At 39.3% G+C, this 25,085-nt stretch overlaps 1 protein-coding gene across 1 annotated transcript in view; it reads left to right on the top strand.

Moving 5' to 3' along the window:
- The window catches only part of LOC139738221 (uncharacterized), a 41,194-nt gene extending 20,474 nt beyond the window's left edge, over nucleotides 1-20,720 (top strand). Inside the window, exons 5-9 of the mRNA XM_071648877.1 lie at nucleotides 669-764; nucleotides 2,903-3,046; nucleotides 9,614-9,823; nucleotides 14,783-14,867; nucleotides 20,626-20,720. Of these exons, the coding sequence (XP_071504978.1) occupies nucleotides 669-764; nucleotides 2,903-3,046; nucleotides 9,614-9,823; nucleotides 14,783-14,842 (510 nt within the window). The 3' untranslated portion in view covers nucleotides 14,843-14,867; nucleotides 20,626-20,720. The remainder of the gene's footprint in view (nucleotides 1-668; nucleotides 765-2,902; nucleotides 3,047-9,613; nucleotides 9,824-14,782; nucleotides 14,868-20,625) is intronic.
- The last annotated feature ends 4,365 nt before the right edge of the window (nucleotides 20,721-25,085 follow it).

Here is a 25,085-nt window from a genome sequence, read left to right as displayed (position 1 = left end):
AAATGCTGTGGCTGTTCATTACATTTGATTAAAGCAATAGATGAAAAAGCAGGCCGAACAAAGAAATTGTACTGTACTTTTTGTGTTTTATGTAATTTTGTTTTTAACTGTGATCCTAGCTTCTATCGCATGTTGAACCAAAACTCAAGTATTGATGTTAGACTGAAGAACACTTTTGTGTTCTTTTCATATGTTTTTGATTGGATATGTTACTATTCTCAAATGCATGTTAGTCACTAACTTCCTACATAAAGAGCAAATTGAATAAAAAGCACAGTTTATATAGAGTATTGTCTGAACGTCAGCAGCATAAGAGCTTATGACTGGCACTTATTGTTACATGAATGTAATGTGACAAAGAGTAACTCAAAATGAGAGATGACAGTGCGAAATATGTGTCGTATTGCTTTCACAACAAACTATTTTGAACCAATTTGTTGACTTCCCTATCAAATGTTGGGGCAAAGGGTATTGGTTGTGAGGTTGACAAGAAAATTGAAATTATACTCCGTATTTTATGCATATGCAATATTACCAATTGATTGTCATATGTTTATCCAATTAAAGTGCAGGCCTAAATGGGAAATTCCCTTTTCTGAGAGTGGGTGGATGAATTTGTTTCCTCAAACCACACATACACAGAAGCTTGTTCTTCTTTGTTTTTGCAGGCAACCAATACCAAGGAACTTGGGGAAAAGCTGGTTGAGAAGCTTACCATGATTGGCATGGGGCCCTTGGGTACACCCATCGCAGGCGTCAGTCAGGTGTGTACAAACCCCTCCACTCATCTCTGTCACTATTTCCTGGCATTGGTGGTCTTGCCATGAAAAATAGAGAAGTTTTATGAGGTTTGCATGTGTTATCCTATTTAAAAACTGTAATTGCCAGTAATGTCTTTCTATGTTGCACACTACTAATGTTGTTCTAATGAAACCTGTTGTACCATTCATCCCTTACAGTAATTACTGCAGAATTAGACACGTTTCCAACAATTAGCAGGTTTGTTGTTCAAAATTTTGGTCATCGAAACTTACATAAATGAGCTCTCCTTTTATTTAAAAAACAAAACAAAACAAAGATGGAAGATTTATGACTAAGTTCAGATGCAAACCCAGAAGTGATGTTTGGTTAATTTTTGGAGGTTTCTGTGATCCTAATCTCTGACTTTGTAGAAATGAAAGTCATAATCCTGGTACATATTTCAACTCTGAGGCAAAATATGACTGAATTATAAGTTTGACCTCTGCATTTATAGCACTAAGCAGGTACACATTCATTATGTGGAGAAAACATACCTCAGGGATTTACTGTTAAAAAACCTTCTGTTCAGACACTATTTTGGTTAGCTGTGTTGCTGGAGTCTGTCAGACACCGTGAACATGACCTGTGTGTTGACATAGTGGTGTAGGAAATAGAGAAAGGAAGACAATCAGAGATAATGGAGAGGATTTGTTTCTTGTGTTTCACTCCCCCCCCCCCCCCCCCCAAACTTGAGTAGCTCTTCACAACAGGTGTCATTTAACATCTCCATAAGATACTGCTGTCTGGCATATTCATTGGATTCTGTAGTGCCCCACATCAGAGCTAGATTAGACCAGACATGGCACTGTTGGGGTCTTGAAAATTCACTGACATGTTAGGATCTAACAATCTTGAATATGATCTATGAAAGCAATAGTATTTACAATAAGGGTAATAGCATATAACGATGGACATTGTGTACCGGTAGGTCATATTCACATGAGATATAGTGTAGTAGGAACAAAGTTGTATTAGAAGTAGTTGTGGTTAATACTACTACTACTGCTACCACTGCTGTTACCAATAAAAATGATACCACTGGATATTTCTGTTTGAAGTGTTACCTTGACATCATTCTATTCAACAAGTTTGGTTAGTCCATAGTTAAAGTGAAAACAAAGTTTTGGTAAGGGTTTGAGAACCCGTCTCGTACCATTTCATATTTGCTTGCAATATATCGAAAGAGTCTACCAAGAAACTTACCTGGCTGACGCGATTTGCCGGGATGAGAAGTTGTTTTGGAATATTTCGAGATCAAAAATAAGATTTGGTATACCGACTTTTATTTCATAAGGATCCAGACTAACTCGGTCTCAGGGAAAACTCTGCCCTATTTCAGACAATTTACACGCAGTTCGTGATCGCCATACTGAAAAGGCAATCAAAGACACTTGATAAACAACAAAACAACTTCAAAGACAGTACGTCTCAGGTGATGCACGTAATACGCTTGAGGACCGCGCGCTGTCCATTTGTTTTGTACAGGATTAGCGCGCACTTTCCTGTCTTTTCAGTAAGCGTCTTTGGTATCAACTCGGACCATAACTGTGACCAGCCAGAACGTGAAGCGTTACAGGCCGCTCCCATAGTACAACGCTGTACAATCCTGAGGGACAACTCGTCCCGCCGTCAAAGCGAGGCCGAGTTGTCCCCGAGTCCGAGTTTAGCCTGACCCTGATCGGGTAAGTTCTGAGACTGCGACTCCGGCGAACCTTTTGGTTATTCTTTCGCGTTTTCGTCGTTAACCATCGAATATCTTGTAATTACAGCGTTATTTCACACATTTCTTAGGCATACGTGTACATTTTGGAGTGAAATTTGACAACTTTTGCAGGCGTACCAGAACTATGTTTTGGCTTTAAACTCACTGTAAGTGTTGATAATGCAGATTTTAAAAATTTTAAAGGAAATATGACTGGTGATAAACTGTATTCTTAAGGTTATGCCAACAAACAGTTACCATGTTCATTCTGCACAGCCTAGAGACTGAGGAAGGGCTGTGTTTGACAAAATATCTCTTAAGGAAGCTGTAGATCTCGTCCATGTGACTCAAAATGCAATTGTAATTGGTCGGTTCTCCGATATCGCGCTTTGATTGCAGTGTGGGCATGGGAGCCAGCCTCAATTTCCTCCCAAAGCCCATGATGAGGATGAGACGATGTCAGCGTTGGATGCTGGCAATCTGGGTGGCGTGCCAGAACAGCTGTCCCCACGGCAGACCACTCCCGCCTCGGCCAAGATGGAGGTACGGAGGAAGTTTTCTATCTAATCTTCCACGTTGGCCTTCTTTGATTTCTGTATTGCACTCGCATGACGTTATCAAACGCTGATAATGACATTATCAAATGCTTGGAAGAATTAATATACTTGCAAGCAAAACATCCATGGTAAGAGTGTATAGATATATTTGTAAATGTCTGTAGACTTTAAAAAAAAAAGAGAGAGAGAAATATAGGTACGTGTATATATGTATGTATTATGTACAAATATTTGCAAATTTTCATGAAAATAAAATCATTACTAGTAGAAGCTGACTTTATGTAGATGATCACAGATGCATGTTTATGTATAAGATTACACACAAAAAAAAAGGCAGAAAAAATGAGGTTAGAACTTGAAAGGAACGCATGCCTCCTTGCCATCTCAAATTTTGTCCAAAGTTTGCTCTATGCCTGATTGTGGTTAGAAACCACCAAGACAAATATTGCGAAACATTGTTTGTCAAGGTAAAACCACCACAACAAGTATTGCAAAACATTGCCTGTCATCCTGTCATGTTCTATCATGTGACATGGTAGATCAAAACATGTGCAGGGGTAGGATTGGAGACAAGAATACTGAAAACTTCAACATCAAAGTGCTGACATATTACTTTTGTAAACTAATATTGCCAATGTAGTCTCTGTACACCCATGTGATGGTATTTTTGAGCATGCTTTATGTTCAGCTGGTTTACCAGATAACATATATTTAACTGTCTTGTCAGTGTGATCCAGAAAATTCCATTGATAATAATTTGCATACTGTCCCATATAGTAAACACAAACATGTTTTCTTATTCTTTCTTGCTGCCAAATGAAGAATAGAAATAAAGAGTTAGTATGTGTGTGATTGTTTAAGATTTGTAAGTATTTAGAGAGTCTGTGAATGTATAATTATGTGCATACATACAAACACACAGATACATTGATGCCAACAAACAAACATTTGTGAATACACAATGACTTAAGCTTCTTTAAAATCATCTTTTAAAGGGAAGGAAATCTAAGATGTGTAGGAAATCATTTTCACCTCTCCAGATTTCCTTCTGTAATATCCTCAATGCAGCCATGGTGCAATCCATCGCTTTCATTATCAATCAATCAATCATCTCCACTTCAAAAGGTTTCTGTGCTGCTTTTGTGACCAGATGAACAAGTGTGTCAAGCAGAAATCATTATTACCAGTACTCTTACATTACTTTACTCCTACAAGACTGTGTCTTTTGGTCTCAGACACATTGAATACATGCTGTCACTCCCTCTTTCACACTCTCTCTCTCCCTTTCTCTCCCAATGTTCCTCTCCCCCTCCTTCCACTCCTGTATTTTCTTGATGGATAGTCCATTACCTGTATTGAAAAATGATATGTGGCTGAAAACCTCTTGTAATGTTAGAGAGTGTCCCTCTGATTTTCTGAGTAAAACAGAGGAAATCTTGTAAATGGTGTCTGAATGTAACCGGAAAGGTTTCGCAAACATTTTTGCTTTCGTGTTATTTTGAAGACATATAGTTTTAACCTCCATTGTTGTGGTTTTCTTTGTGTTGTTTTGTTTTGATTGGATTCCGGTATGGCACGAGAAGTAAGTTTATTTTGATGATATCCACACATGTATTTTACATTATTATCACTGCCTGCGGGGGCACTTCACTCAAAACAGACTGGCATTATGAATGGTTTCCCTGCACCCACAAATTAGAGCAAGCACTACTCAATTAGCTTGTTTTCTTGTTAGGCGGGATGTGCTCATTTACTTCTGCCTTGGCTGGCTTCAACTTCCAGCGCTTCTGCATGGTCAGCTGTTAAATGGTAGCTCTGGCCCGAGGGGAGGGGAAGAGGAGGGGGAGGGGGAGGGGGAGTAGCCCACAATCTAGGAGCAGCCCTGCCTCTTTGTTTCTACACAGTGCAAACAATCTGTGTCCTGGCCTAACATTATGGATGACTTGTCTGGCTGTTTGTCACTTAGCTGTTGAGTTTGGGCTGGGATTATTTTGTAGAAAGAGGTATAAGAAAACTTGTTGACATCAGAAATAGTATATCTTAAGTCAGAGCCTGGTATGAAGATAGAAAAGAAAGTAGAATGAGACTAAGCTAGCCTACTTTTATCGCATGAGCCTTCGTGCGTGTGACTCCCCGAGATGTTTGTACACTGGGTTGTAATTTAAGTGAGGGACACACGGTCTTTGACTTGGTATTCTTCATTACGCTGGGATGAGGTCATTTATCCACTTACGGCAAAACAAATCAGATTTTCATTTTGCGTTTGCAGCTCATTAAATGGCTGTGGCACCTCCTTCTTTCTTCTCTATTTCCCTTCCAACAACCTTGCCCCCCCCCCCCCCCCCCCGCCCACCCCTTCGTTAGCAGTTGATTGGTCCTATGTGTGGGTGTAGAAGTGATAGCTCATATGACATAGTGACCCTTACTGTAAGCTACTTGCCCTCTATGCAATCAACAATTTCATATTGCAAGAGTGTAACAAAACCTGTCTATTTTTCAAAGTCATTTTATGAATGTCTTTTGATAGTACTTTACATTACGGTCTGCAGTATTTATTTCATGTGGCTGCTGTGGAAACAATAAATGCTTGTAAGCATGCAACCATGGGTCCCACAGCTTGAAGTCCCCTCCAGAGAACTAGTCAATGAGAATAAAGTGCTTTGGAGCATGACTTCAGCAGCCATGGGAATTGAACCTTGGACCTCCAGTATAAAATCTGTTGTCTTATCCACTGAGCTAAGAGCTCCTCACTCATTTTTCCCCTTGTCCATGAAGGATCATACCCAAGGGATTACCAGAAGTCAGAAGGCTTGTGTGATGATGATTCCATCTGCATCTGTGCATACCCCAGCTCCCAATCACATATGTTTGCAAGTCCATACAATATCTGATAAGGGTAGATTCTAGTATACCTGTGTTATATAAAGTTTGTTAGGATAATAGTGATAAACTAATACTTCTGATTAGAGCTCACATTCTCCTTTTACAAATGTTGAGAGAATTCAATTAAAGTCGGTGTTAATGTTTAAAGCGCGTAGCACAGCGCTAGATGTTGAAATGAGAAATTGATGTGAATAATGTGGGTACGACCAAAGTACATGTGTCCAGGTCTCATCTTTCAGGAATCAGTGGCAAGAGTAGACCTTTGTTAGGAAATATAAAGCATATAGGTAATTCTCTTTTGTCTTGTTGTATTTTCTCTTTTTTTTTCTTCCAATTGTGAAAATTGTACCATTTCATGCACAAAGCAAATTAATTCTTGAAAACAGTAAACCTTACCTTTATAACCAAGACAGCTGTTTTGCAGTACCTATTGACCGATTCGGGTTCGTTGAGGGCAGCAGACATTTTATGGCACTGGGCGCAGCCATGAGCTCAAATTGCGGTGTCTCAGCCGACCCCCCCTGCTCTCCCCCACCCCCTGGGCAACATGTTTATCGCGCACTTGTAACAAAGGTTTGCGCACTAAGCAAGCATTCGCACACTCAGTACAAGACGCCCATTGGCTAAAGCAACCATACATCAGTTTTTCATTCTGCGCGCGTGCTAATGTAGGGAGAGGGGTGGGGAGTGGGAAGGGGGGGGGGGGTCGGCTGGGACACCGCGTAATGGCGCTGCCCATGCCAAAAATACATATAGCGCGTCACAGAATCGGTCAATAGGATGCCATGTTAGATGACTGTGTGTGTATGTGTCAACAGTCATAACTTTTATTACTGTATTTGTAGAATCCCAGTATCTCTTGTCTTTTTGGCATTGTTTTCTTCATTGACATCATTCCCCTGGGGAAAATGTTCCGTTAAGATCTGGAAATTAGGAACATGTGATGAGATATGTTGCTATACTTGTTGCCTCAAAAGACTCCCTGATTAGAACTTTTCTTCTAATTTGGTCAACAGGGACTTTGTAGGCTGTCAGTGAGCAGTTGGGGATGATCAGTGATATACACTGATTGACATGAAATACAGTGAAGCTGAAAGTAGAGTGTGTAATTGATGCTGTGATGTCACCATCTGAGTGGAACTTGTTTCATAAACATTTGCAATAATTGCAGCAGAAAGTTTGCACGCTTTCCCACCACCTAGCTGCTGGGCAATAACCAGTCACCTGTCAGTGTTTAAAAGAGTTGCTGGAGTGGTAATGCAGTTAGACTTGCTTACAATAATAATTACAATCTGTTTGTGAAATGGGGCCCAGGAAACAAACTTGTTAACTACTTTTTTTTTCTGCCTCTTGGCAGAGACAGAGTGGGGCAGTAGCGCCATGTTTGAGGGAGTATTTTAGTCTACCCTTCCGGCATTACGGAGATATATTTGTCAAGTATCTGATCTTAGAGTAGAGTGCAGACAACAAGCAAGTGGCATTGTAGAGGGTATCTTCAATTTTCTATTTCCTGTGCCAAATTAGGTAATTGTGTTGTCGTTTTTGTTTGTGTTGTTATCGTGTATGATATGCATTCCAGTGAAGTTAAGGGTTTTGAGTCATGCATTAAAATTCTCAAAGTATGGGAAGTCAGTGAAAACAGGGAAGGGGTGTCATTTCTGAGCAGTTCAGACTGAAAATTAGGCTCTGTGTGGGAATCAGAGCTTCTCACATTAAAGCCAAAACATAGTTCTCAGAAGAGCTCAAAATTCATCTTTCCTCTCGTGGAATTTACTTCCAATACATCAAAAGGGTCTACCAAGAAACTTTACCTGGCTGAAGCCATTTGCCAGGATACTCCAGTAAGTTGTTTTGTGATGTTTTTGAGATCAAAAGTGTAGAATAATTTTGATTGTAGGGCACAACTTTTATTCCAGAAGAGCCCTCCCCGTTAACCCTGTGTTCAGCATTGTGGGAAGGTAGAATGTACAACACGATAATCAATCATGCCCTTGCAGTGGTATTTTCCAACAGACTGCATGCAATCCAGTCTAGCACAGAAGATTGATGGATATTGCTGTGGCCCAATTTGTCGATTACCAATAATTGATTATGAAAAATTATGTAGCAACCATGGTGGGGTGAGCTCTGAGATTGTGGCCTTCCGGCAAACCTTTTTGGCCAATATTTTGCATTTTCGTTATCATTGGGTACCCAACTGAAATTGTGTTATTACAGCCTTATTTCACACATTTCTTATGCATGATATGCATACATTTTGAGCAATAATTGACAGTTCATCAAGTTACCTGAGCTACTAATTTTGCTTTTACATTATGCATGTTTCTGAATCCTGACTCATTGACAAAGATTAAAAAAAGGCTGATAATATCACAGGTAGACAGACAGACAGACAGACAGACAAATAGATAGATAGATAGATAGATAGATAGATAGATAGATAGATAGATAGATAGATAGATAGATTATAGATAGATAGACAGATAATAGATGGATAGACAGACAGATAGATATAGAGAGATAGATAGATATATAGACAGATAGATAGATAGATAGATAGATAGATAGATAGATAGATTGATGGATGAATGGATAGTTGGCTTCATTTGAGTTGTTTGTGTATCTACACACAATTTGACATATTTTCCAGTATTCCAAGCAAATACGGATTCTAACACACTAAACGAACAAGTATTGTAATGTCTGCAATGCCCACATTTGACCAACAGGCCATGAAAGTATCCAAGTATACTGTTCCCTGATTTTCACAACCATGTTAAGCTAGAAGCAAGTATTTTGGTACTCTTTTTTTATGTGAATCATAACTTGGCATTACCCATAGCAGCATTGCTATGTCGATGCTTGTATATGCCTAGCCTTGGCTCCAGGCTGATGCAGCAGCAGATGCTATTAAGCATGCACCATTTGACCCCACGCCCAATGAAATATATATGATCGGACCGAAAACTCTCCTCCTATTCATTGACCAAGATTTTTTTTTCTCTCTCTCTGTCTCTTTCTGTCTCTTTTGCTTTCTTATATATAGTCTCTATCAGGAATGAAGAAAATTAAAACTACACAATTTCTCTGGATTTTATTGTTAGTCTAATCAATTGAGTCCAGTGCAGCTTCAAATGTAGGCTACTTCACTTCTCTTATGCTATTCAAATACCCTCTAGAATGACTTTGATAGAACAGGGCTGCACACTAATAACCCATTTTTCTACTGTCCCTGTTGGACCAGTAGGTATCCAGTTCTGCCATTTTTGTACTGGTTCGTTCCTGAAAAGTTACTGGCCCGACAGTCATTTTTACTGAACTGGACCATCGGACCATTGCCAGTGTGCAGCGTTGGATAGAATTTTATTTTTCTGTTGATAGGAGATTACTTCCCATGAGCTTTGAATCGTCTGAAGCCATGCTCCCTCACTGCCCTTCCTTTCAGGTTTCTGATGAGGCTGATTTTGACTTTGATCTGTTGGACGACACTGGGCATGATTTTCATGGACGTGGAATGGAGACAAGACAGGCTCACCAACACCCATTCCCACCCAAAACATCCTCTGATACAACCTCCAGGCTGTCGTTCTGTCGGGAGTTACCAGGTCAATTTCTCATCCCACCTTCATCATCATCATCATCATCATCATCATCATCATCATCATCATCATCATCATCATCATCGTTATCATCAGTGCCATCAACATTTGTATCGCTTCCATCAAAATTTGAGTCTTGCCAGTCATCTCGTCGCCATGGGAACTCAAAAGTTAGAGGAGGATTGTCCGAGGTGTCATCCAGCAGAGGGAGCCAGCGTGAAGGGCGGGAGGAGACGGGGAAATGTCAGGTCCGGGAGGATGACTTGAGGATGATTCAGGAGGTTCGTATGAAATGTGACATTCAAAAGAGACAAGAGACAAAAACCTGTACAGGGAGATAAAAAATGCTTCAATGTGTAGGCCTACATCTGTTCTGCCCTGTGTCAACAAGATCTCCAATGCTATATTAAGAAATGTATACATTATATTGCTCATCATCTGCTTTGTTACTGCTTGTGTCGACCAACCATAGAGATATTAAAAGTAGAACAGTAACAAATCTGCAAACTTTAAGAATGAAATTGGTACAAGTTAGAGCATTTGACATTTTGTTGTATCAATCTGCATTTTCTGACTTTCTGTCATCTTTGAAGTCTAGTTGATGTTATCAAAATCTCTTTACAGTGGCTGATTATTAGCCAGTTTTGACAAAGCCACACATTCCATTCAGCAAATATGGTGTTGCCGCACTTTCAACAAGATACAGTGCAGGACATTACACAACACAATTGTAGCTTTTAAATGGTTTCAGTATACATCTCTAAATATACCTTGAAGAATGTTATATGACTCCCACTTTCTGGCATTGAATTTCCACTTTCTCTTTCGGCTTGAAGCCCGCAGGTATACTCATACATCATTGAAACCACCACAATATTTGTACAATATTTCTCCATTGTTTTGCAGCAAAACTGCTTTGCTGTATAAACGCCTCTGGTTTTGCCCTGAATCATTGTTATGATGCCTAGAGCTCTGTATTATATACACTGTATATTTATTTTGTATCCTTCTTTATTTCCCTTGAAATAATGATACAGTTATAGTAATTTTCTCTATTTTGTAATGCATATAACTGTGTGCGTGCTTTATTTCAAATACTATATATTATTTGGGCTGAGCCTTGATATTAGTATGTGTGTGTGTGGTTGGGTGTGTGTGTGTGTGTGTGTGTGTGTATGTTTGAGTGTGTGTGTGTGGGTGAGTTAGTGTGCGATACACGCGCGCTTGTAGTATATAGTTAGTCAAATCTGCGTAAAGAATATGAGGTATTCATCAACATAGATATTGTCACCTTTATAATGATCTCTTTTTTTGAGACATGATGATTGTTTTTGGTTTGGCTAATATTACTCTAATGATAATTAATATTTAATAGTTGTATTTTTTTACATATGAGCTCCCTCATGGAGACTGTATGAGCTCCTTTGTGGAGACGCCCATTATGAGCTCCCCCGTGGAGACGATATGAGCTCCCTTGTGGAGACATCATGGTATATTTAATATTCTTGTTTAATATTTATAAGATTTATTTGCTTTATATTAGTATTGTCTGGGGCAAATTATTTCATGTATAGGGCCCCAATTTTTCTCTCTTTCTCTTCTTTCTTTAAAACAACAACAACATACATCTCTTCTTTTGAAGAGCTGAGATGTCTAGTTCTGTTGCTGTTTGCTTGTTTTGTTTAAATCATCTTCAAAGAAAATCCTTGCATTCAAAAGACAACATAATTATATTCAGCACTGGTTAATGATATCATAAATCACTTTTGAAATGTGAAGATAAAATATCTGACCACAAAAATAATGTGTATGACATACTCCATGGCTGGAGTTTTAAGAGTTCATCAAGAGTCTTCACAGCTAAGATAGCTATTTCCATGAACATTGTTTTACTCGAGTAGAAACAAACATTTTAGACACAAGTACAAGTCTGTTGAAATTTCAATGTACTGATTTGTTTCCTTATATTTTTCCATGAACAGGATGTATTTGTCCTCAAGCAGCTTACATTGATAGCAGATGATTTTTGTTTTCTTTTTCTGACTGAACAGGTATATTAGAAGCTTTGCACATTAGAGAGAGGTCTTTTCCACTTTGTATTTCAGTATCAAGCTGTAAAAAAAGGCATTGCTTTTCAGTCTAGCTAGCATGTACCTCTGAACACTTGGCTGCTTTATCTTGCAAATATCTAACTCACAGTCTGAAAAGAAATATGCCTGTCTGGATGGTAATTCATTTGTTTTGCTCATGATATTAACTCTTCTGTGCCCCACGGTGTATATCCCCTGCATGCCACATTGTTCTGAGACCGCAACGTATGCATGCTTTGGGAAAACATTGTTTTCAAATCTCAGTAATTTTTCATAGGTTTTTGTTACAGTGGATATGCAATGAACAAAGTTGTAGAGAGATACCAAGCTTTGCTTTGATGTAGATTTCATGACAGAGCTATGAGGATTTCTCTTTCAAATGACAAGTAGCTATGTTATTGTCCAGATATGACTTCTGCACACAGACTAGTGACGAAACTTTGGATTTAGGGAACACCGCTTGATATTCAATCACCACATGATGCAAGCTACATAATGACAGGGATGAAATCACGATTGACGCTTTTATTGTACTGTAGCATTTGGCGATTTATCATTTGATTATGTGGGTTTGCGTGTTTGAGCAAAATATGCGAACTTGGCACGCCATCGACTGAGTTGGGCGTGCGAACGTGGCACCTAAAGAGTTAAAGGGAGTCGGTCATCAGATGTCATGGTTCTTCAGTTGAATTGATCTTCATTCTCTGCCGGCTGCAGTAAGCCAACATTTGTAAAAACAGTGACTAGCACAAACCACCAAGGAGAGAATTGCCCATTTGTGAATATGTGCACGGAAGCGTACACTCGTAAAGAAAGGGAAATCATTGCATGAATTGCAGATAAACCAATCACACTATCACTCAGAGTATGTAGTGCAGTGAGAGTTGTTTTCCTATTTTTGGGAGAGATGAAAAGTTTTATGTCAAATATATGTGACCCGCTACAACAAAAAGGTCCTAAAGTCGCGCACGGTCGAAGCCGTGAAAATCGAGTTTGAAGTCAGAGCATTGAAATTGGTCAAAACTTACGATTTTCTGATTTTGATATATTATTGGAGTCTAACATGTCTTCTATCATCTGTCGAAATTTTGAAGCAAAATGATCAAAGAAAAGACCAAAAAAATAGTGTTTTTCTGAGCCATGTTTTTTGGCGTTTCAACGAAGCAGAAACTGGTTCGAAAATTTGGATTGAGCGCCACAGATAGGTTCCGCCCCTAACAACGACCAGAGTGATCTCATTGGTCAGTTTGCTGCTTGCTGCTAACCGAAGCGTGAAGCTCGCACACTGCCCAGTCGACTGGTGCGTGCGTGCGGGGTGCGCTATGCTCAGCCGCTTCTCACATCCTGGTCACTGATTGGTTGGTGAGGAGACCGCCGACGCTGATGTGCTTGAATGAACTCTTCGGGGGTTGCTAGGGCTTACCTTCTATTGTCCAGAGGTGAAAACTGACTTGCGTGTCCCTTGATCGCGATTGCGTCGAAAGGAAGACTTTTAGGGCGCTTTTCTCTAAACAGTGATTTTCCAGACGTCTCGACATACTCTCTTTTAAACATCGATATCTCCGCAGCCGATTATTTTTATAAAATGGGTTATACATCAATTTAAAGCAGAAAGATTAGGGGATTATACCATGCAATTTTCAAATAATCGACCTCGCCCGACTTTAGGATCATTTTGTTGTAGCGGGTCACATATGTGTGATGTTTTAGCACAATGGCACATAAACACAGGCTTCTTTCGTACACACTTTGCACAGTGCTTTATTCAGCGTAGCATGTCTACAGTAGGTACGCAGATATTGTAAAAAAAGGAAGCAAAGGCAGTAGGAAAGATTCTAGAGAACAAAGTATTGCAATACAGGCTAGCAACCAGGAACGTGGGTATGTGGCTTTCTCCAACCAAAACTCTTGGCTTCTGTTGCTTTTCCTGTCTGACTAAGGTGTGATTTTGAAAGCTGCCCAGATGGTTACTCATTCTTTGCTCATCAGAGTTTATGGCTTTGTTCCCAAAGTGCAAATGCACACACGCACACACGCACACACACACGCACACACACGCACGTACACAAACACACAAACAAACTCAAGAAAGAATAAAAATCACACGAGATGAAAATGCACACATATAAAAACCATGTGATTCAGAATTGATATTGAATACAGGTGCAATTTGTCCTGTAGGAATAAATATTTAAAGAGTTTCTGATCTGTATCACATGAAATCTGGTGTCTGTCATCAAATGATAACAAGGAAAAGTTTTACACAGTATTATGATTGACCTTCTCTTCCCTACCTCATTTCGTTTGCTTGTTTTTTTTTATTCAATTATTCAATGAAGTTATTTTATTATTAGATGCTATTACTATCAAATTACGACTTCAACTTTTAATCGCTATTTTTTAACTTCTAGTTGCCCTTTTTTAAAGTCTTTGCTGGTGGTATGCTGATGGTAATTTTAAAGTTGTTTGCATGTTTTATCTTGTCTGTTTTTATTGTTTGTATGTGCAAGAAGCTTTAAAGTTAAAACAAAAGAGACCATAAAGATGTGTAAATTGAGACCAGTGTATGCTGAATGATACTGAAATGTATAGGATTTGTCATCAAATCATATTCTTTCAACAATACAAGACGAGGGTACCAGTTAGTTTGACATGTTTTCACATAAGATTTACAGGCTAAAAGATTGTCGCTCCTATCTTGAAATTCCCCCGACCCCCACTACCGTTCTTGCACACACACACACACACACACACACACACACACAAGTCCATAAAATTTGACCCGCAGACAACATCAATAATCAAACTGGTCAAACTTACCAGACTTGAAGTTATGAATTATGAAGGGTATTCCTCCTGATATGGTATCTACTTTTCTAGTTCTGATGGTAACATTTGATATGTTTGAACTCCCCCCCCCCAAAAAAAAAAAGAAAAGAAAGAAGAATAAATAGATAAACAAACTTGAAATGAAAGTTTCTTATTTGTAGGCACCTAGGGAGAGATTGTCTTTGGTGTCACCAAACCTTAGTGACCCTACAAATGCATCCAGTAATCAGGACTTTTGCAGTTTTTCCTCCCGACTGTCCTTTCCCAGTGCTTTTTATTCCCTTTCTTTTCCTCTTTCTCTCTTATCTTGATGCATGACAGACTCTGTCAGGGGAGCTGGGCAGTGACTGGTTTGAATCTCTGATGGAACACGACGACTAGTGTCATCAACCAGGCATGGCATGAGGTGAGAAAGGAGATTGGGGATGGACGGGGGTAGAGAGCAAGAAAAACAGAAATGTGTGTGTTTTTGTGTGTGTATGTCTGTGTGTTTGTGCGTGTGTGTGTGTGTGTGTGTAAGATAGGTTTTGTTATTGTTTTTTTGTTTCTCTTCATTCTAGATGTATTAATGTTCTCAAGCTATTCCAATATCTACCATATCTGTTATGAATTGTAGAAAATGCAATTGTGATACTTCATTATTCATTATTTTGTTGAATTATTTGAAGGAAGTAAAATTAAAATTTTGGATGACAAAAAAGTGTGTGTGTGCATGAAATAGAACAAGATTGTTAGAGAAAGAGGGAAACTGCAACAGCAAAAAAAAAAAAAAAAAAAAGTGAAAGATAGAATGACTGAAGAGAAGAAGTAGGAGTGCTGGAGAGATTGAATAAAACTATCAATCAATGGATTAATGTAGGCAAGATGTCAGTCATCCTGTAGCCCAGGTGGGCTTGTCTGGCCAGGCAAGGTTGTAGCCCTCTCTGAATTAGCTCATCTGCCCAAGGTTTGCCAAACTTTTTTTTTTTCTGAGGACGACACATGTGGTGTGAGAGAAATGCTCAACAAAGTGAAGTTTAAACCTTTGTTTGAGTTAACATCAAGAGAGAATTTTTATAGAATCACCCCTCTCCCCCTTTTTTCAAACTTTCTTCTTAAATGCCAGTATCCAAGAGTTTTAACGGTTAATGTTACATTACAATCCATATTTCAAATGTTTGCCATCATTTGAATCATCTTTTAATCTACACTAAGCTTTCAAGTCATTTATTTATTTTTTGAGAAAAAAAAACCCTTCCCCATGCTCTGCCAATTAATGTGCAACTGTGTCCTCTCAAAGTCTGTCAATTTTGAGTTGTTTTAAACTGCTTTAGAGATACTACTACCACAAACAGTGGTCAGAATAGCTGGATATATGCAAATTTGCATATTTTCCTCATTTTATGAATGCTCAATTTTAGAAGAATTGCTCAAACTTGCCAAAAACCATGTATGATAAAGTACCGGTATGTTTTCGCTGGTCTATGTATGTTTGGCAGGGATTTGTCACAAAGGAGTTTATTTATCGTGGGTTAAGTTGCCGAGAAAGAATAATCAGTTTGGTGATTTGATTTACTTTGATGGAGAGACTGTTTGTCTATCACAAATCCTTTTTCACTTAACAGAATTTTCAATTAAGCAAGTCTTCTTTTTTTTTCTCTCTCTCTTGGGGGGAGAAGAAAAGTTTTTACATTTGTTTGAAGAATAGATCTAGTGCACATGGACTTGCACAAACTTATTGCTCATACATGGCACGTTTACCAGGCTGCAACAGATACTACACATTGCAAGGCACAATGACACACTGAAGGCTTCCCAATATCCACGTGTAGTATGGGTGGTTTGTCCTCTGCATGGCTCTGCTGTGGATGGCAAAGTGTAAAACTGACATCCGTGCTCTTTGGAATTGTAGACCCAACAGAGTGTCGACAGTCAATCTCATAATTTGACCATGGATGTACTTCAAGGCCATCTTGGATGTCATGATGATGGCTGCCATGCACCATATTCATGGGGCTTGTACCACAGTCCTCATGCCACGTGACCCTGCTATTACCTCCCCCCCCCCAAAAAAAAAAAAAAAAAGATTCAGATTTGACACTGTTATCTTGTACTGTTTTCTCTCTGTGTCTTTTTTTTTTTTTTTTGCTTTTGTTTTGTTTTGTGTTGTTTTTGCTTTTGCTTTTATAGTGAGATAATACAGAGGTCATTTGGGTGTTAGGAATGGAGTAGATTTATTTGACCTTATCTGGACGCTCATCCTGCCTGTTAATTATCCATTGTTAGGCGGCGTGTCAACAGGGGGAGTTTTTTCTTCCTTGCGAAATATTTGCGCATTGTTTTGTGAAAATCAGGCCAGATGATCAGTTTTGTTATGCCTTGCAACTATTCTGTTAATTCATGCATCACAATAAGCCTTTGTTGTAGACATCTGAGGGAGAGAAGGTGAAGATGTGAATGTACACACTCATGTACATCATTGTGCCTATGATGCAATATAGGAGGCATGATAGGAAAGAAGTGATGTAAGTAAATGTGGAAACTTAGTGACCAATGTATTATAAGAATACTCTTACATGGCAATCAGCCAGTCAGATTGCAGAGATTCTCACACCCAGTGTGTGATTTATATTAAGGAACAAAGTTTTCTGTGCTTTATATTACATTACATTTACTTTTTTAGATTACAAAAATGTGTCAATTTCACTGCAAAAACATTTGATTTTTTTAAATATGCTGCCAATTCAATGATCAGTAATAGATTAAACAATTTACAGGCTTTTGATAGTTCTGCAACCACAATAACCAGTGGTAAATGACCAAAAACAATGTTCCGATAAGGAGAAGTTTTTATTTTACCCAATGAAATGCTAGCAATGGATGTTGAAGACTATCATGAAAAGCATGCAACATTTACCAGAAAAATGTGGTTTCTTGGATGTGATGAAAAATTGACAAATGTTATAGGGTTTTGAAATAACCAGCATATTTCAAGGGCTTCCAGAGACCATATATTTGTTTTCTGTGTGTGTATTTGTACGAATATGCAGGAGTAAAATAATCATTTCCACAAAATGGCCTGGCAATCCCCTCCCTTTCATGCCGCACCCCTCCCCCCTTGCCAAACAGAGAAATGAAACCAGACTAATGAGAAAAGGTTTCAATTGTAGGAAACTTGTGTGAGATTCTCTCACTGAAATTCATCCACAAAATGCATGGATTTTGGAGTAAATCTATCGCTTCCTTTCCCTGGATGAGAGAGAGTGCTATCGTATTTCCTCCAAATGATTCTCCCAGATTTTGCTGAATCTCTCCTCGCCAATATGAGGATTTATGTGCTGCTTTGCCGGGGTGTGAGTAATGGGGATTTGTAATTCCATATGTTTCCTGTCAAATAGTAGATGTCCCTGTTTTATTCCCATTCCTGTGAGGGAGAAAAAAAATACATCCGAGGAAATGAGTAAGCAAACATTGCATTTATCATCAAAACTGATCACGTATCACAAAAATGTGAAGTTGATACTCTTGTTTAAATATGACCACCTTTCTGGATAATTCCCTATCATATCTTGACTCCACTGTAAGTTATTTTCGTGTGTTTACTGAACAGTGAAAAAGTAGCTTGTATTTTGATATGAATGGACTGAGAAACACTTCTAATTTTTTTCAAACTTTCTCTTTGACTATTTCCCTATTCCCTTTCTTTTCCATGGTTTATCCATTCCAACCACTCCATGTATTATTACTTGGGAGATGTTTTTTAGCTCACCTGAGCCAAAGGCTCAAGTGAGCTATTGCGATCGCCCTTCGTCCGGCGTCCGTCGTGCGTCGTGCGTCGTGCGTCGTGCGTCGTGCGTCGTCCGTCGTCCGTCGTGCGTCGTCCGTCGTCCGTCGTGCGTCGTGCGTAAACTTTTTACATTTTCATCTTCTTCTTGAAAACCCCAAGACCGATTTTCATCAAACTTGGCAGGTAGCATCCCTAGGGGGTTAGGAACTCAATTTGTTAAAATGGGCACCATGACCCACCCAGGGGGCCCCCAGGGGGGCCCAAACCCCCCAAAATTAAGGAATCTTTAAAAATCTTCTTCTCTAGAACCAGAAGTGATAGAGCTAAGTTAATACTATGAGTTAGTTCATTGATGACTGTAGTTTCAAGTTTGTTCATGGCAGAATCAGGGATGCCCCCCTTGGGACCCAGGGGAGGGGGGTGGGGAGGGGTTCTAATGGGGCCTAAATTGTACATTTTCATCTTCTTCTTGAGAACCCCATGACCCATTTTCACCAAACTTGGCAGGTAGCATCCCTAGGGGGTTAGGAACTCAATTTGTTAAAATGGGCACCATGCCCCACCCAGGGGGCCCCCAGGGGACCCCCAGGGGCCCAAATCCCCCAAAATTAAGGAATCTTTAAAAATCTTCTTCTCTAGAACCAGAAGTGATGGAGCTAAGTTAATACTATGAGTTAGTACATTGATGACTGCAGTTTCAAGTTTGTTCATGGCAGAATCAGGGGTGCCCCCCTTGGGACCCAGGGGAGGGAGGTGAGGAGGGGTCCTAATGGGGCCTAAATTGTACATTTTTATCTTCTTTTTTAGAACCCCATGACCCATTTTCACCAAACTTGGCAGGTAGCATCCCTAAGGGGTTAGGATCTCAATTTGTTAAAATGGGCACCATGTCCCACCCAGGGGGCCCCCAGGGGGGCCCCAAACCCCCCAAATGAAGGAATCGTTAAAAATTTTCTGTAGAATCAGAAGTTATACAGCTAAGATAATACTATGAGTGAGTACATTAATGACTGTAGTTTCGAGTTTGTTCATAGGAGATCCAGGGGTGCCCCTCTTGGGGGCAGGGGTGGGGGGGGGGGGTTGGTTAGGAAGGTCCAAATGGGGGCCTGAATCGTACATTGTCATCTTCTTCCTGAAAACCTCATGATAGATTTTCGTCAAACTTGGCAGGTAGCATCATTAGGGGGTCAGGATCTCAATTTATCAAAATGGGCACCATGCCCCACCCAGAGGGCCCCAGGGGGCCCCCAATTCCCCAAATTAAGGAATCTTTAAAAATTTGGGCCCTTATTGTACATTTTCATCTTCTACTTCAGAATGCCTGGTCAAATTTTGGTAGAGCTGTGAATAATTTAGATTAGTGACTGCGTGAAAGGTGAACTTGCGATACTCAGGTGAGCGCTAGACCCGCGGGTCTCTTGTTTCCTTCAGTGGCAAGCCAGTCTATTACTATGCAAATTGTAATATGATTTCCTTTTATCTTTAATGTATAATTTTAAATGTATCATCTTTGTTTCATTTCCTTGGTTTCTTTACTTCCTCGTTTTGAATATCAATACATTATATTTTGCTTTTTCCCTCTCTCTATCTTTCTTTCTTCCTGGTAGCTGTACCATCAATCAGGATATTAATTATCTAAATCATGTTTCTCATGTTTTTTTAATCCCATGTTTTCATGCATTTTGAAATCCACTACTGTATGCGCCATATATTTAGCAAGTCAAATTTTTCATGACTCTGGACTTCCCCCTGACAATTTTGCAAATGAACTGATTTACAGTCATAGAGTACAGTAATGAACTGAGAAATTTATGCATGCACTTTGCATTCGCGTCTAGATCAGAGCTTGTAATTCGCAAATAGTTCCCAGCTAGCAATATTTGCGAAAGTAAGAACCTCACGAAATTTATGGCGTGAGCAAAATGAGCAACTTCTACTGACAGCTGTCTTTTCAGACAAGGGGTGGGGGAGGGGACTATTGAAATAACATTGTGGTCACATGCAAGTGGCACCATTTCACACAACTTAGCAATTTCAACATGACCATAACTTTTGTCTTCTTACTCATTTGTTATTATCAATCTTATACTGAGTCCCTCTGCAACAGATTGTGCTGATATTTTCTTCACTTTCACACTGTTTTTGTGTTCATTCTTTTTAGATCTCCTTTAAATTTGCTGTTGTCATTAAATCTATCCCATACCATTCGACCGTGATATCTCAGTCATCCAACCGTCATCACTCGACCACAATTTCCAATGCCTCATAGGTCTTCTTCCTGTGATTACCAGTAGACAATGAATTTTTCACATTAAGTCTGCAGTTATGAGGATCATTGTGTTCATTACCATATGTTTGCACTGAATTTCTTTTTTCTTTCTTTCTTTTCTTTCCTCAGGAAGCGGATGACAAGGTTAGCTTCTAGCCTTCCTCAAAGCTTTGCATTACACTGGGATGCTGCAGTCTCAGGTCCTTGCAGGAAAGAAAATAAAGTAGCAAAAGTGATGCATTCCTGGAAAGCAGCAAAAAGCAATAATGTTTGTATGTGTAGCTGCTGAGTGAAAGTCCCTCCAAAGGCAGGAACAATGAAATTCTGTTTCCTTAAAGATAATATAAAGTTTTGGTACCTCAAAAGTTTCCCTGAGTTTCCTTGTCGTAGTTTGTGTTTCAGGTTAAAGTACCTTTCATATAACTAACACTGTGAGACTTACTCGCCCCAAAGTGCTCTTATGTCTTAGTAATCATGCAATAATGGTTTCGTACAATACGTGTATATTGATTGTCGCGGTACCGCGTCGAGTCAAACTAACGGCTCGTTCGAATTTTTCAGAGCCCGCTGTGCTCTGGTACGGAACCATTATTGCATGATTACTAAGACATGAGAGCACTTTGGGGCGAGTAAGTCTCACAGTATTAGTTATATGAAAGGTACTTTAACCTGAAACACAAACTAAGACAAGGAAACTCAGGGAAACTTTTGAGGTATCAGAACTTTATATTATCTTTAACATCGTTGATGAATTTCTTACACTAACATGTGACAGTCAACAGTAACTGCCGTATGAAACGAGTCCCAACAGGCTTTCCTACAGCTCATAGCAGTGTTTTGATGACAAACTTTGCGAGTTATGAAATACATTCAAAAAAAAATCCCCTGTTTGTAGGCACATAGATACTTCATCTTGTTGGTGTCATATGTGTTGTGTACACGATACTGCCAACGAAATCAATATCACGGGAGTGTTGGCAAGGAGGCAATTTATTTTACTCTGACATGCAGGGGATTTCTGTCACGTTTTGTTTTCACTGACAAGGATATGATCTGAAGTGGATATCCACATATCCACTTGTGTCAGGTAATCAGTGTCACTGGCATCGCGCCTGGAAAAAAAGGAAAATGTACTGGTATTTTCCTCTCGAACCTTGTACGGGAATGCTTCCAGTCTGTGGATGGCATGAAACTGGCTTGTCACACAAACCCTGGAAAAGGTTGAACCGGTAATCTATGGTATCTTGCCTTTCAAATACCCATAAAAGAAAGGGTATCGTGTGGGCAATGCACCCAATGAAGCAAAAGCATTATTTGCATGCAACTGATATGAGTTTATAGATGATGATGTGAATTCTCTTTCAGTTGTCTGTTGATTTTATTTCATCTTTTTTTATGCCTTTGCCATGAAGTGGTGCTGGAGGCATTATTTTTATAAGCAGTAGCAATTTAATTAATTTTAATGCACAGTGATTTCATTATTATCGTTCATGTAAATTCAATTTGTTAGCAAGTCAAGTGACATCGGACAGTGTCCGCTGACAAAAAGCAAACAAAAAATCTCCACAATAAGTCATAAAATCCACCAGTCTGTCCAGGACAATGAGTAGGGGATGAATGGTGAAACAAAAACAAGAGAAACAATTATATTTCAAATGATGATTGTAGTTAGTATTTTGTTACATTGTGAGATATTCAGTGAGAGTGTGCTCATTTTAGAAGTCAAATATGAAGTGAGGCAAAAAGAAGAAAAAAGAATGTTCAGTGTATCGAATGTATAGCAACAAGTGTGTAATGTATGCAACAAAATTTTATGCTCAATGAATATCCAGCAAAGGTAAATGTGTCCCCCCATGAAATGAAAAAGAAAGAAAATGTCAGTTGTATTTGTCTGTTCTCTTTTCTCCAATGTGGATCGAATGAGATAAAAATTTGGCAATCTTCAGTTTGTAATTGTTTGGCAATCTACTGCACACTGCACCAAAAAAAAACCAAAACAAAACAAAACAAAAAGGCAAAACAGAACACATGGCTCGACATGAGCAAGAATTACAGTAGCTGTATTTGTGAACTGCAAGAACCCCTCATTTGGATGCCAAATTAAAGTATTATTACTTCCATGTTTTGTGGCGGGGACACCATCACATGGTCTGTCAAGGATCAAGTGTCGAGTCACGTGGGGCATGTGATTTGTCATGGCTTCTTCTTCTTGTTGTCGTCATCGTCGTAAAAAGAAAAGAGCTGGTTCAAGGCCCGGCGTTCGGGCTCAACGTCTGCTCGTCCGATCATTGGGTGATTGCAAATCATCTGGAAAGTTACTATTTCTGGTCACTCCCCCACGCATAGATGAGAACACCAAACCGTATTATGGATGTGTCAACAAGTGTATGCCCCTGTTTACATTTCACAAGCATGAAGTGCTGTTTATCATATTAGATGCTGATAGTTTTGTTATTTATTGTTCTGTGAGTTTTGCTATATTTCTCTTCCAAGCAGTGTTCTTTGACCCCTTTCATCTGTCTAGGAAATGGCCAAATAGCATTTCAGAAATAAATATTCCTCTTCACAAAGTTGATTATTGCTTGCTTGTCTTTCGGTGTTTATTCTGGAGTTATCAATCGTTTGCATTACCATTCCATTTCTTCCTTCATTCATGCCGTAAGAGTGTGCAGGGTGGCGGCGTAATGTCTTCAGCTGGGCTAAAGTTTGCTTTGTGTGTGTGTGGGGGGGGGGGGAAGGAATGGAGTAGGGCTGTGCAACTAAGCAGGCAGGCGCAGAGACCAATGAAAATGCCTCAGAGTAACTTCTGAGTGGTAAATGATACTTTAAAATGATTGCTGTATCAGTCTCTGCCTTCTGTTTTGTTTTGTTGGTTTGTTTGTTGTTGTTTTTTTGATGTCAAAGTCAAAGTATAAAAGAAGAAATGATTGCATGACATTAATTGAAAGAATCAAGAGAACATCCAAGGAAGTATTTCAGCAAAATCAGTCCCTTTGATTGCATTTGTTGCAGTGTGATTGCAAGTGCTTGTCGTCATGAAGTACTACAGCACTCTCTGCAAGCTACATGGCAACCATAGACACTCAGGAATCAAGGAAAAGTTTCTGCAGTGGTCTAAGAGACAGCAGACAAAGTAAAAATAGGTCCAATTTTCAGTGAGGTTGGGATATGACTTTACAGGGAGAGGGTATGAGTGTAGTCAATAAATGTATGTGTGTTTGTATGTGTTTGTGAATGTTTGTTTGTGTAAAATGCATATGTCTATGAGTTTGTTCTGTCTTTTGTTTTGTTTGGGTTTTTGTTCTTTTTTTTTTGGGGGGGGGAGTTGTGTTTTTTTAGTGTGGGTGTGTACGTGTGTAGGTATGTGCCGTGGCACATGAATTTGTGAAGAGCTTTGGGCCTGCTTCTGTGTGAGTCACTGGAAATCATTATCAGTCATTATCTGATGGCAGTTCACCCCTGATCAGGAAATGTGATATGCAAAGTCCAATCAGTCTCTCAAAGTCGGATGTGGGAGGTGTGTGGAAGATAAACAACCTCAAGTGGCAGAGTATTGACACACGGCAAAGTCTGTACCGGCTAGGGTTGCGATCAGGGACGTGTTGCCATGCCGTCCGCTTGATGTTCGTTGTGGATCCTCGCCCGCAACAAGTCCGCTTGAGATTTGGGCGTGAAGACGCTGTGCTTCGAAAGTGATACTTTGATTTGGGATCAAATGTGGACAGTTTGTCACCTGTTTATCTTCAATTGCTCCTTATCGTGGCAATGTAACCCTGTGCATACTATTTAGGATGTGTATACACTTTACAACATATCTCTATACCCTAACCCTAACCATAATTTTTACTATAACCTTATCACTAACCAGTATTTAGCAGGAGGGGGGGGGGGGGGGGGGAATTGCCCTTGGGTGTAATTGCACTAATATGCCCTGAATCTGTTTTATCTTTTAACCCTTTCTGCTCTTTCCATGCAAAACCCAGAACATGCAGACACTTACCTATAGTACATAAAATTTCATGGGTGTGAGTCATGTGGGACTTCTCAGCTATGTCAAAGGATTGGTATGTACATGTTTATATGGGGGGGGGGGGGGGGGGGGCGGTGAAGGGAGAATGTAATTTGTTACATTTTACATAACATTTTATTGAAGTTATTTGAGCACTTTAGAGTCCTATATGTCCCTATTGACAATTATTATCAAATGTTGCTCAAACCATGGTTTGAGTAAAGATAACTTTTTTTGAAGCAGAGTTTGTAGTTTTACTACGTTGTTTGTTTTTTCCAAGGCATGACTTTTTCATATTCTGTGGACAGACAATAACAGGCAGAGCAGGTTTTTTGTTTTGTTTTGTTTTTTGTTTTTTCATTTGAGCTCACTTGTTTTTGAGATGGCGAATAAACACCATTTTTTATTTTTGATCATGCATTCAAATGATCAAACAAGCTATTACTTTGATCCACTCCTGCATGTATTTATGTTAGTTCTCTCCTATGCAATTTCACATCTCACCAATGATGTATGGATGATTTTTTTTTTTTGAATATGGCCTTGTAATAAAGCTAATTAGCACAAAAATAGCTGAACA

Source organism: Diadema antillarum, unplaced genomic scaffold (assembly GCF_040938485.1).
Source record: "Diadema antillarum isolate AM-2024a unplaced genomic scaffold, OU_Dant_1.0 seq00000731_RagTag, whole genome shotgun sequence".
NCBI lineage: Eukaryota > Metazoa > Echinodermata > Echinoidea > Diadematoida > Diadematidae > Diadema > Diadema antillarum.
The sequence above is the reverse complement of the archived record's forward strand: the minus strand, read 5'-3'. Positions and strand labels throughout refer to the sequence as shown.